Here is a 13,663-nt window from a genome sequence, read left to right on the forward strand (position 1 = left end):
TCACTGAGAACGAATCTGCAATCAGAATTTCTCTATCACGAAAAATAACGAAAAAAGCTGTTGATCTTCCGGCAACCGTTAACAGTCTTTCTGGAATGCGGGCGAAACACGTCCAAGCCAGACACCCATCTCAAATGACAACAACACCAAGCTGTTAGAAACCATCCTGCACTGCGGCGCTAGGTTAAGAGCTATAGGGACACTTACACTGAACGCGTGCACTTGCTGATGGCATTGCTACAGGCATGTCACAACGTGTTTCTATGGCTCTTTCCAGACTTTATCATCCGCGCGCTTAGTCATGCATTATCTAACTTGTACCATAGAATTATTCATTATAAATCAGCTGAGAAGTGATTACACATGTGTGGAGAAACCAGTCTATCGCTGTATTTCCTTAAGGTCTATAGTTTCAATCAGGTACTTGTGGATGAGAATACTGCGTGAGGTCTACTGTTCACAGAACTACTAGTTATTCTATGTTGTGACTGCTCGTGTTGTCTATGGAACTCTCCTCCACACGCAGACGTTCAGTCTTTGTGAAGGGATTCCGTAATATTGAGTTTTTTCATGTTTCACTGTAATTAATTGAAGGAATAAAACAATATTTGAATTGAATTGAACCTCAATTTTGCTGAAATTTAACCTCACTTGCGTTTGTCAGATGACGTACCTGAACTACAATTCAGTGAGTTCTTTACAGATTCTGACCTCAATTCTCCTGAAACCTAACCTAACCTCAATTTTGCAGAAATTTAACCTTACTTTTGTAATTATTATTGAACGAAAATCCTAAATAAATGCTGCAAATCACCCCGAAGACCTCTGCTACTGCAGACATTGACAACAGGGCTAACAGCTAGATGGAAATTCGATGAGAACTACTATCCAAAAATTATTTGCCAGCCCGGGAATCGAACCCGGTACCTCCCAATTGCCAGTCAGGAATGCTTGACTTATACCAAACTGACAATCTCTGGATAGCAGCGCTCATTTTATACGAAGCCATAGCGGCCAACTAGTTACAGATGGAATTAAATAGAGAATGCATTTATTCAAATGCTAATTAATATATAATTATTATTGAACGAAAATCCTAAAAATTCGAATTTCCATCTAGCTGTTCGCCCTGTTGTCAATGTCTGCAGTAGCAGAGGTCTTCGAAGTGATTTGCAGCATTTATTTAGGATTTTCGTTCAATAATAATTATATATTAATTAGCATTTGAATAAATGCATTCTCCATTTAATTCCATCTGTAACTAGTTGGCCGCTATGGCTTCGTATAAAATGAGCGCTGCTATCCACAGATTGTCAGTTTGGTGTAAGGGTAAGCATTCCTGACTGGCAATTGGGAGGTACCGGGTTCGATTCACGGGCTTGCAACTAATTTTGGGATAGTAGTTCTCATCGAATTTCCATCTAGCTGTTAGCCCTGTTGTCAATGTCTGCAGTAGCAGAGGTCTTCGGGGTGATTTGCAGCATTTATTTAGGATTTTCGTTCAATAATAATATATATTAATTAGCATTTGCATAAATGCATTCACTATTTAATTCCATTTTACTTTTGTGTTTGTCAGATGACGTACCTGAACTAGAATTTTAGTGAGTGCTTTACAGATTCTGGCCTCAATTCTCCTGAAACCTAACCCAACCTACACTCAATTTTGCAGAAATTTAACCTTACTTTTGTGTTTGTCAGATGACATACATTAACTAGAATTTTAGTGAGTGCTTTACAGATTCTGACCTGAAACCTAACCTAACCTCAATTCTGCATAAATTTAACGTAACTTTTGTATTTGTCAGATGACATACCTGAGCTAGAATTTTAGTGAGTGCTTTACAGATTCTGACCTCAATTCTCCTGAACCTAACCTAACCTAACCTAACCTAACCTAACCTAACCTCAATTCTGCAGAAATTTAACCTAACTTTTGTGTTTGTCAGATGACGTACCTGAACTAGAATTTTAGTGAGTGCTTTACAGATTCTGACCTCAATTCTCCTGAAACCTAACCTAACCTCCACTCAATTTTGCAGAAATTTAACCTAACTTTTGTGTTTGTAAGATGACGTACCTGAACTACTATTCAGTGAGTTCTTTACAGATTCTGACCTCAATTCTCCTGAAACCTAACCTAACCTAACCTCAATTTTGCAGAAATTTAACCTTACTTTTGTGTTTGTCAGATGACGTACCTGAACTGCCACGTGTGCCTGGAGAAGCTGCGCGATAAGGCCGAACAGGAGGGAGGTGGGGGCGGCCGAGGAGGTCCGGTGACGATGGTGGTGGGGCCGGCCGATGTGGGCAAGTCGACGCTCTGCCGCATCCTAATCAACTACGCCGTCCGCCTCGGCCGGCGACCTGTCTACGTCGACCTCGACATCGGTCAGGGTGCCATTTCGGTGCCCGGCACTATGGGTATGCAAACCACTTTGTCAATTATTACTAGAATAGCCTAGGATAATCATTACCCACAAATCTTGTATAAATGATCCAAGCACTGTGCCATAGCCACCTCTAATTCTAGGCCGCGTCCTACGATATTGCAACGTCGCAGTGTAGGCCTAAAATGTAATACATGATTGGTGAAGAAGATTTAAAAAAATACCAGCTGATCTTTTTCACCAATCATGTATTAGATTGTAGGCCTACACTGCGACGTTGCAATATCGTAGGCCGCGGCCTTGTATTAGAGGTGGCTATGACTGTGCAGATTGATCACATAAATTATCTTAGAAGTTCATTAATCAATAATTGAGAAATCCTATACTATTAATCGAGCAACTTCTGTTAATATGTTTAGATGTTTGGATGTTTAGAAGTTTATATGCTTGTATTTCACCGGATCTCGAAAACGCCTCTAACAATTCTCACGAAATCCAGAACATAGTAGGTTTATAATATAAAAATTCGATTGCACTAGGTCTCATCCCTGGGAAAACTCGCTGAAGGACATAAAAAATAATTATCATTCATCCTTTTATAGGATACAAACTAGACTAATTTATTATTGTAGTCAAAACTAGACTAACTGAATCATAGGATGAGGTTTGAAAAAGTCCATTTAGTAAAATTAGGATAAAATAAATAGCTTATTAGTCTCTGACTAGGTGCTAATTTTTAAATAATAAAAAAAAATCATTCATCCTTAGAAAAACAGTTGATAATAATTATTTCGTCGTCTGTTGGTGATGCAAGTGAATGAGCGAGTTCATGTGTGTGAGACTGTGTCAAAATTATGACTCAGCTGTTGAACTTTTGTAATCATTCAATCAGGTACTTGGTGCTGGTTGCAAAAAAGCCGGGTTATTTTCAATCCTGATAAATTCCAGTAAATCCATATTTTTGAAATGGTCTTCTCTGATTTGGTTCATGTGGAGTTAATCAGGATTAAAATTTAACCGGCTTTTGTGCAACTGGGCCTTTGTGAGGAATTTTTGCATTCCTCTGGGAATAATTAATCTCAATATACTGTGATTATTATAATTCCTTCTTTTGTAATAAATTAGTTATGCTTTTGTACTCCAGAGCGAAGCTCGGTCCTCGATATTGAGAAATGGACCTACTAACAACATATCAACTCTGTATATTCACAAATTGATCAATGTACGGTTCGTGCAAAACTAAATTGATATAAAATTATTGTAGATACAAAGAAACACAAGCTTTTAAATAAAAATACTAAGAAATTGTCAAAAACCAGAGATTTATTGATACTTAGAAAGACCGGTTCCGGTTGTTACACCATTGTCAAACTCTGAGCTTTACAGATTGTTCAGAGATTAACAATGGTGTATCAACCGAAACCGGTCTTTCTAAGGCTAGTTTCACATTCATTCGGTTCGTTTCGTTTTCGATTCGTTTTCGGCAAATTCCGATAAGTGTGAAACGGTAATTCGGTTTGAATTCAGTACTGAATAGAAACCGCATAGAACCGAACGCTCACTTGACACTAATAAATTCCATCAGGTTTCAATTCGTTGCTGGCGAGACGCTACTTTCACACACTTTCGGTTCGTTTCGTTTTCGGCAAATTCCGATAAGTGTGAAACGATGATTCTGTTTGAATTCGGTACCGAATAGCAACCGCATAGCACCGAACGCCCCCTCGACACGAATAGGTTTCATCATATTCGAATTCGTTGCTAGGGAAACGGGAAAAAACAAAGTCTTTCACACACGCTTGCCTTGTTTTGTCTTTATTTTAAACTGATATCGTGATTATCTGCTCCAAAATTTTCCAAGTCAAAATCATATGGTCAATTCATTTCTGTTAGTTACAGGAACATTTCTTTCTCAATGAATAGTTTGCTAAAAAAATATGAAAGATATAAATTGAAACTCAGGGAGAACTTTTATTTCTTTATTATTTGTTTTTATTTTTCCAAGAATATTACATGATTTCATCAATGGAGAGAAGAGATGAAGTTTATATACCATGTGTCAAAACAAGAACAAATTTTCAATTCAAAAAAATCATCTCTCTGAACATCAAAAATTAACAAAATCAAAAAGAAACTATTCAAATAATTCACAATTTTTAATTAATTTTAAAATTTTGTTGTACAAGAAAAATAACATATCACAATTTAACACAAGCTGTTATATTTAAATATACAAGCATGAACTGTGAAAATCCAGACACAGCTGTGTTTGAGAAGAAAATACCTAATTGGAACCGTACGAATTAAAACCTGACATGTATGAAAGCCTCATTCGTTTTCGGTAACGAACCGAACCGAACCGAAAACATACCGAACCGAATGAAACCGAAAGCGTGTGAAGCTAGCCTAAATATCAATAAATCTGTGGTTTTTGACAATTTCTTAGTATTTTTATTTAATATGAATAAATACCACAATATCAACTTCTCAATTACACAAAAAAAACACAAGCTTCCTTGTATTATTTTATACCAGCAGGTAACCTGTGCTCCGTAAGGGTCTAATTAAAAACTTGACAAACTGAAAACTTCATCTTCTGAAATCTTGGAGAATTCTTAATAGGTCCATAATCATCCTCTATAAATCAAGAAGATATATGCAACATTTCAAGTTAATCAGTTGAGTAGTTCAGACGTGATGATGCGTCGTTCTTGAATTTCCTATCTAATATGTGTAGGCTATACACCGATTCTTTCCTTTATTATATTACTAGCCGTCAGGCTCGCTTCGCTCGCCATATCCGTCTAGCCAGGGGGCGGAGCCTGGCTAGACCCCTGACTGGATCGTCCAAGGATGAGATCAGCTGGCTCGCTTCGCTCGCCAGCATTTTTCATTTGGGCATTTTTATCATATGTTAGGACAATCCAGTCGGGGGTCCAGACTAACGGCTGGCTAAACGGATATGGCGAGCGAAGCGAGCCTGACTGCTAGTAATATAATATTCCCAGGATTGAAGTAGCAGTGCCCAATCAATTTTTCCGCGATAAATGCATTTAAATCTTCACTTGGTGCCAACCCAACAAAGTCAACTCAACTTAATGCCAACCTGACAAATTATTAATTTAGTTGCCAGTTAACAACTGTTTCGAAGAGGTACTCTATCTAGATTATAGTTCTATAGTAACATATGATATGAAAATTTCAATTATAATTAAGAGATTGGGAGAAGAAGAATATACATGCTTAAAGACGAACATTAAACCCTTAAAAACAACCCTTAGAGTTAAAATATTGCCAAAAGATTTCTTAGTGCGCCTCTAAAGGGCCAACTGAATATACCTACCAAATTTGAACGTTTTTGGTCCGGTAGATTTTTAGTTATGCGAGTGAGTGAGTGAGTGAGTCAGTCAGTCAGTCAGTGAGTGAGTGCCATTTCGCTTTTATATATATAGATTATTTACATAAATAATAGCACATTGGATAATATAAAATGGAGGAAAAACATGTTGTGAAAATTGATCACCTGACGCTAGTGTTCCCGCGCATCTCAAGTCTACTACTGTTCAAAGAGCCAGCTGGTGACAGGACAATAACGCTATAGACACACGAGCTCTGCTATCTCTTCATAGTGAATGATTTAATAGAATCAACAGTTGTCAACAGTTTGCAATTGAAATAATCACATTTTCTCGAATTTCGAGCTTATTTTCAATTCTAGGTGAAAATGTCACTGAACATTAATTGTAGAGATTTTCATGCTCAATCTTTTCCACTTAATTTTTTTTTGTTTAAATTGTATCTGAAGCCTGATAATTGGGAATCTAAAATCAAACTTTGACTAGATGGGGTGGAGCTCCTGAAATTATTACAGATATGGGACTTATGGCAGTTGATAGAACCTATCAATGACTAATTGAGGTATGAATTTGATCAAAATCGTTGGAGCCGTTTTCGAGAAAATCGCGAAAAACCCTGTTTTCGACAACATTTTCGCCATTTTAGCCGCCATCTTTGATTGAATTTGATCGAAATTGTTCGTGTCGGATCCTTATATTGTAAGGACCTTAAGTTCCAAATTTCAAGTCATTCCGTTAATTGGGAGATGAGATATCGTGTACACAGACGCACATACACTCATACACACACACACACACACACACACCACACACACACACACACACACACACACACACACACACACACACACACACACACACACACACACACACACACACACACACACACACACACACACACACACACACACAACCACACACACACACACACACACACACCACACACACACACACACACACACACACACACACCACACACACACACACACACACACACACACCAACACACACCACACACACACACACACACACACACACACACCACACACACACACACACACACACACACACACACACACACAGACCAATACCCAAAAACCACTTTTTTGGACTCAGGGGACCTTGAAACGTATAGAAATTTACAAATTAGGGTACCTTAATTTTTTTCGGAATGCAATACTTTCCTTACCTAGGCAAGGAAAGTAAAAACACAATCAAAAATAAATTTCTAATAAAATACAAGAACCGGCATCATGGTGGGGTGTGCTGAAAAGAAAGAAAGGAGGAAAAATACCTAGCCGACTATGGTTTCCCATGTAGAGGGTATAAAAATAAGGAATGAAGGGTGAAGAGGAGAAGAAAAGGGAAGTATTGGAGAAGAAAGTAGGAAAAAAGAGAAAAAATGTGCAAAAATTTTAAGCGAGTCCATTTTCAACAAATTTATCTAAAAGAAAAGGCGTTGCAAACAGTAGTTGGAGCAAAAATCTCGACTCATCGTCGATATGAAAGATAAAATTACTGTATGCCCAGGTTTTTATTTCTAGTTTAGTTTTTCTACTAATCTTAGAGTCTATGAGGAAGTGGTCCGAAATAAGGTTTATTATTTTAGTGCTTATATAGATCAACTGCTTCCTTAAACATTATATATTGGTGTGATGTGTGACATATCTATTTGCAGTGGGCCTTGAATGATAATTATTGACAATTTCATTTACAATCAGTACTTACATTAAAAATATGATAGATACTATAAATAATATTATAAACAAGTAAATTTATATAAAGGCACTACCGGCGTAAGTGGAACTTGTTCGCCAGCAGTGAGTGCGATTGAAAATTACAAATATTATAACATTAATCAAGACTAAAAGTGGATATATACTATAATACCCATAGTACAGAATCAAGAAAAACGTACTATAACAGACGTATTATACACTATGATCTTACAGTTATTACAAAATTATCATTTCATACACTTATCTTGAAATAAACTCTAGATTTTACCCACTCTTCTTTTTCACTACTTAGTTTTTTTGTTATTCTATTGTTTATAAAGTGATATGGGACTATATTAGCAAAGTATTCCATGAAGTATGTGAATTGATGTTTATTTATAGTTAATCTTGTAAAGTTTCGAGTATAAGGATTGAGTACAGACGGACGAAGGTTGTGTAAATGTGTATTCAAAGTAAGATGCTGCTTATTTCTATTGGCATATGTAATGATTTTCCCTACAAAGACCTGTCGTAGCGTTGGAACCCCAAATTCAACAAACAAATTCCTGCTTGGATACAGTCTACGCCGTTTTAGAGCGCTCTAATAAATGCTTTTGCAGGGTAAATATTCTATTAAAGTGCGTGTCAAAGGTACCCCCCCCCCCTAATTCTATTCCATATTGGAACAAGGAGTGAGCGTATGCATGATATATGGTTCTTATGATTTTGATATCCTTTAGAGTATTAATTTTATAGAAAATGTATATTTGGTATTTTAATTTAGATATTATGTGTTGTACATGAAAGTTCCATTTCAAGTGACTGTCAACTATTATTCCAAGATATTTTAGAAAATTGACTTTTTCGATTGTTCCACAGATACAATTATTGGGGAAGGATTGAAAGTGCGAGGGAAAAGGGATTTATATTTTATCAAGTACGGTATTCAATTACGGTTTTAATATATAATTGTCGTACGTATATGATAATACGTACTTAGCAACTTCCGCTATGGGAGCTAGACGCGAATAATAATAATAGCATTATATATGATGCAGTTCACCGAACTCATTGTCCACACCCAGACTCTTGTTGTCTTTGTGAGGAATAGCTTATTCACAATTTTTTGACTCTGCTTCTGTATTTACTTATTTTGTGAATAAAGATTATTTGATTTGATATAAGGTTGCTAGTAATTCTTCATATTCAAACTTTGAAGTAGTCCTATCAAAATACTTGAACGAAGAAATAATTAGTGTGATTTGTTGTAGGTGCAATGCTAGTGGAGCGACCAGCCTCGGTAGAGGAAGGCGGTTTCTCGCAACAAGCGCCCCTGGTGTTCAACTTCGGCAGCGTCAAGATGCAATCCAACATCACACTTTGCAACATCATCACATCCCGGCTGGCTGAGGTCGTACAGGAGCGGCTCCAGTCGAACAAGAAAGGTACGCACTGTCGACCAAATCATATCGATTATAGCCCAGTCAATGAAGGTCCAAAAAAGCAGTTTCGATCCGAAAATTAAATAAAAGCTGAATTTCCCACCATCGATAGAACCCTCCCAGAGGGTCATTCTCCCAAAAGTCCCAAGAAATCCCCTTGGAGCTTTTCGCCCCAGCCCCCTAAAAAATGAAAAATCCAGGTAAACATGGGAAATCAATTATCTCTGTAACCATTGATCGGAAACAGTTCTATTATATGCCATTCGATTCGTTACGTTATGGACTACAATATTAGTTATATTCATTTTTCCAATAAATTAACAGTTTTCTTGATAAATAATATATATGTAAAAATTTAGGGGTTTTGTGATTTGATTTTTTTGTTTTCTTCGATTAACTTCGAAACAAGTAGTTTTAAAGGGAAATGAGCCAAATATTTAATGTAGCCACTGTCATTGCAAATCCATTGATGTATATTGTTAATGTATTTGCGATTCGATTTGACGCTGTGGAAGGGGAAACAGTCGACGCGGAACGGCGCGACTGACTCTCTTAGCCATAGTAAACAGCAAACTGGAAATCAATTATCTCTGTAACCATTACTCGGAAAAAAATCTATCATAATTATGTCATTCGATTCGTTACATTATGGACTAGAATATTAGTCGTATTCATTTTCTCAATAAATCAAACAGTTTCCTTGATAAAATAATATATATGTAAAAATTTAGGGGTTTTTCGATTTGATTTTTTTTTCTCCGATTAACTTCGAAGCAAATAATCTGAAGAAAATTAGTGAAATAATTGATGTAGCCACATTCATTGCGAATCCATTGATGTATATTGTTATTTATTTGCGATTCGATTTGACGCTGTGGAAGGGGAAACAGTCGACGCGGTACGGCGTGGCTGACTTTCTTCACCATAGTAAACAGTAAAATACAGTAGTAGCCTACTGCTTCTACGTTGCATCTTTTCACACTATGGCGCTCGAAACAATCAATTTTGTCTATTGTTTTAACATGCGATGAAACTAATTTTTCACATTTTCATTCTCTAAATTCTCTAAAATCATTTTGTTGTTTTATATGTGCTAAATCATGCATTCATTCTATGACAGACAAAGATATTGTTTTATCATTGTTTTCAAAATTAAATTAACAATATCCGAGCTGAAATATTGCAGCAATCGTTCAGGAATCTCAACACAGATTTCAAGGAGTGCAGTATTAGCATATAAGGGGTGTATTCGTGCAGGAGGAAGCCACATTAAAGAAATAATTGTCAAAAAGTGATAAATGCTATTAATAATTCTCAAATGGCAAGTCTTGAACTTTACATTAGTTTCAATAAAATCATTTTTGCCCTTCCCACTAATGTTTTATGGCGTTTTAAAAAGTTCCCGTTATTCTGTGTCATTCTTTAAAATAAATAATATCGGGGCACCGAGCTTCACTCGTTATTTATTTATTAATAAACAGAACTCAATTCTTTAAAATGATTGGGTAAGGACTAACAGGCACAGCCCAAAACTGTTTCTTCCCAGAATTTTGATTTATACACTATAAATATTCCAAAAAGTGGGTTATGTTCCATACACTTGAATTCAGGTCAAATTTTCAGTCCAAATATTTGAAAACATAGAAGTTTTAATTTAGATTGTTTACATATCAATTGATAACAAAATAACACTCGCTAATCACTGTAAAATAATGATTAATTTTGAATATTATGATGTACCATCTCATGTCAACAAATCAGGTTTTTTTGATCGAGTCAATTAAAATTTCTAGATTTCTTACGGTAAGTTAATTGTTACACAGCTGATCTCCCTCACAGGCACACGCATCTTCTGTTATCGACAGAAATCATCATCTGTTTTTCCAAGGATGAATTATCCTTTTCATGTCCTTCTTTTAGCGAGTTTTCCCAGGGATGAGACCTAGTGCAATCGAATTTTTATACCATAAACCTACTATGTTCCAAATTTCGTGAAAATCGTTAGAGCCGTTTTCGAGATCCGTTGAACATAAATAGCCAGATATAAATAAATTATAAATAGGTAACCAGATATAAAAATACCAAATTGCTCGCTTAATATAATAGGATATGTATTTATTTATTCACAATATCACATCGGAAACAACAGGTAATGACCCAAATATGTTTCCTTAACACAACAATAAGTACAGTATACAGTTCAATCAAAACCAAAAAAGATACTAAAACTAACGTTTGAAAAGAACAGAAAATAATACTTAGAAAACTACTTCTAAAACATTCCTTAATAGAGTTGATGGTGAAAATGAATATATGAAGTGATGAAGGAGAGGTGCTTATTACAAAGATGATGAGAGATGAGCATGCAGTCTCATATGAATGATAGGATGAGGGTGATAATGATAACTGCCAGCAAAAACTTTGAAAATAAGGTGTAAGTAAGAATAAAATGAGTTTGAATGTGCAAATAAAGAAAAAATAATGTATAAAGAGTGATATTTTCATAATGATAGAATATTAGCGAAAATTATGGCAGTTATTCTGATTCTCTCTCAGAAGCATCGTTATTGTGCGCTTGAAACTTCAACTTGATATGTTGAATTGTGACAATGCAGAAATTCTTTACATGTTGTGAATAATAAATAATTTTCAAATAATGTATTGCAAATAAATAATTTGAATCAATGGTTTTGTTGGTTGCAGCGAGTACTTCGGGCATAATAGTGAACACGGCGGGATGGATCAAGGGTGACGGTTACCGGCATCTGTGCCACGCGGCTCAGGCGTTCGAGGTTGACGTGGTGCTAGTGCTCGACCAGGAGCGGCTCTACAACGAACTGGTGCGCGATCTGCCCAGCTTTGTGCGCGTCGTGCTGCTGCCCAAGAGTGGCGGGGTATGTGCACAACTCATATGCTAACTATAGTGAGGTCCACGTTATAATGGTAGTGAAGAAAGATAGGAGAAAAACGTTGCCAAGTCTCTCCATTTTGCCACTGAGTGTACACAGCTGTTACTCAATTCATCCCATTAATTTGATCTGATAATAATTATCATCTCCTTGATAAAATAATCAATTTAATGTCAAATTAATCAAGAAATAGTTATTTGAGCAACTAGTGCGCAAAGTAACAGTTTGCTGCACCGAAAGAAACGTTTACGCACGAGCCGTAGGCGAGGGCGGAATGGTTTCTTGAGTGCAGCAGAGGAACTTTGTTCACATATTTCACATTATATTTTTCCTACAGTTACCATTGAATAAGAGAAGTGGTTGATTATGGGTTAAATGATGGCTGAAATCCATCAATTGTTTGTCTGTATAATTTTGTTATTAATAACAACTTAAATTTATTTTAAACTTTATAATCCAATCAAAAATTAATAATCGATAATTTATTCAAATTAAAAATTAAATCAATCCAATCAATTTGAAAATTTGAATAATTTTGAGTAAATCTTAATTTCTAAATAATTTTTCAACCAATCAATTTATGAATGAAAAAAACATTATTTGAATAATGAATAATTAATAAAATTCAAAATGTATATTAAGTTATAATATAATTATATTATAATATAAGTTCCCATTTCTATTTATTTGAAAATCAGAAAACATATAGATAGAACGAATTCGCATTCAAAATATACGCCAAAAATGTCAAAAGTTGATTGGGATGGCTGCAAGTTAATATGCAAAGTATTAAGAGTACGCAAAGTAATACTTTGCGCACTAGAGCGGAAAAGTGATTCTTCACGTTCTGTAACCAGTGCAGGAATGCTCACTTTTCAAGGTAACTGTAGGAAAATATATTTTTTTATAATTTGATTCAAAAATTTGCTTTTATAACTGAGATCAGATTTTTATTTTTATACAAACCTGAAATGGCGGCCAATTTAAAAAGCTGTGATACAACAATCTGAATTTCAAAACAACAGAAATTAAGTTATTTGGTAGTTATTCTATTCCAATTTCTTTTAAAAATATTAGAAATCCTTTTTAAAATGAGTAATTTCAATGGAAATAATACTAAAATAACCTTTCAATATTATTTATACCGGCACGAGTAGTCTAACCTTTACGTGTAGGTTAACTGAAGCATGGATGAAGTCTAGGATGGTTAGTTATCAACTTTTAAAATGTCATTTCAGGTATTTTAATTTGTGTTTCGGTTAGATTCTATTATACTCTGAAAATTGAATTTGAATAGCTTATAATATCTTATTTGTATTTCATTTATCCAAATAGAATGATAGTATCTTATTGCCAAATACTTTATTCAATTCTAGAAGCATAAACTGATTCCGTTTCATAAACTATTTTGTAAACACGTTCACATCAAATCAGAATCAGCTGACTTCAAGGTTATTTTACAGCCCTAGGGCCGTAAAAATTTTACCGGCCTGGTCAGAAAACAATCACTTTCGGCCTCCATATGACGCACGAAAACCAGCTCATTACATCCAAGTGGGGCGAAAAAACTGTTTCAATTCCAGTGGCAAATTGTGGCTGATGCAAAACTACTTGTTCCCATGGAACGTCACTTCAAAATCTCAGGTTCAAGCTTTTGGCATGCACTTTTGATGTTAGTTTCCACCATAATTTGTCGTTTACTAGCTGTGTAAATGAACAAAACCTGCTTCTCAAACTTACCTTCTAGAGGAGTGTGCACTTCTTCCACGTCATCAATCAATCAATATCAATCAATAGTTTATTCAAATCAACACAATATATACTAGTAGTTCTGTGAACAGTAGACCT

General features: G+C 35.5%; 2 protein-coding genes across 2 annotated transcripts in view; one reads left to right on the top strand and one right to left on the bottom strand.

The window, feature by feature from the left end:
• Window positions 1–13,663, bottom strand: part of LOC111059864 (protein pinocchio) — a 384,086-nt gene that overhangs the window by 192,051 nt on the left and 178,372 nt on the right. The gene's annotated exons all lie outside the window — the stretch shown is intronic.
• Window positions 1–13,663, top strand: part of LOC111056640 (protein CLP1 homolog) — a 30,550-nt gene that overhangs the window by 3,851 nt on the left and 13,036 nt on the right. Inside the window, exons 3-5 of the mRNA XM_039419689.1 lie at window positions 2,193–2,424; window positions 8,736–8,909; window positions 11,610–11,800. Of these exons, the coding sequence (XP_039275623.1) occupies window positions 2,193–2,424; window positions 8,736–8,909; window positions 11,610–11,800 (597 nt within the window). The remainder of the gene's footprint in view (window positions 1–2,192; window positions 2,425–8,735; window positions 8,910–11,609; window positions 11,801–13,663) is intronic.

The sequence above is a fragment of the Nilaparvata lugens genome, chromosome 1 (assembly GCF_014356525.2).
Source record: "Nilaparvata lugens isolate BPH chromosome 1, ASM1435652v1, whole genome shotgun sequence".
Taxonomy (NCBI): domain Eukaryota; kingdom Metazoa; phylum Arthropoda; class Insecta; order Hemiptera; family Delphacidae; genus Nilaparvata; species Nilaparvata lugens.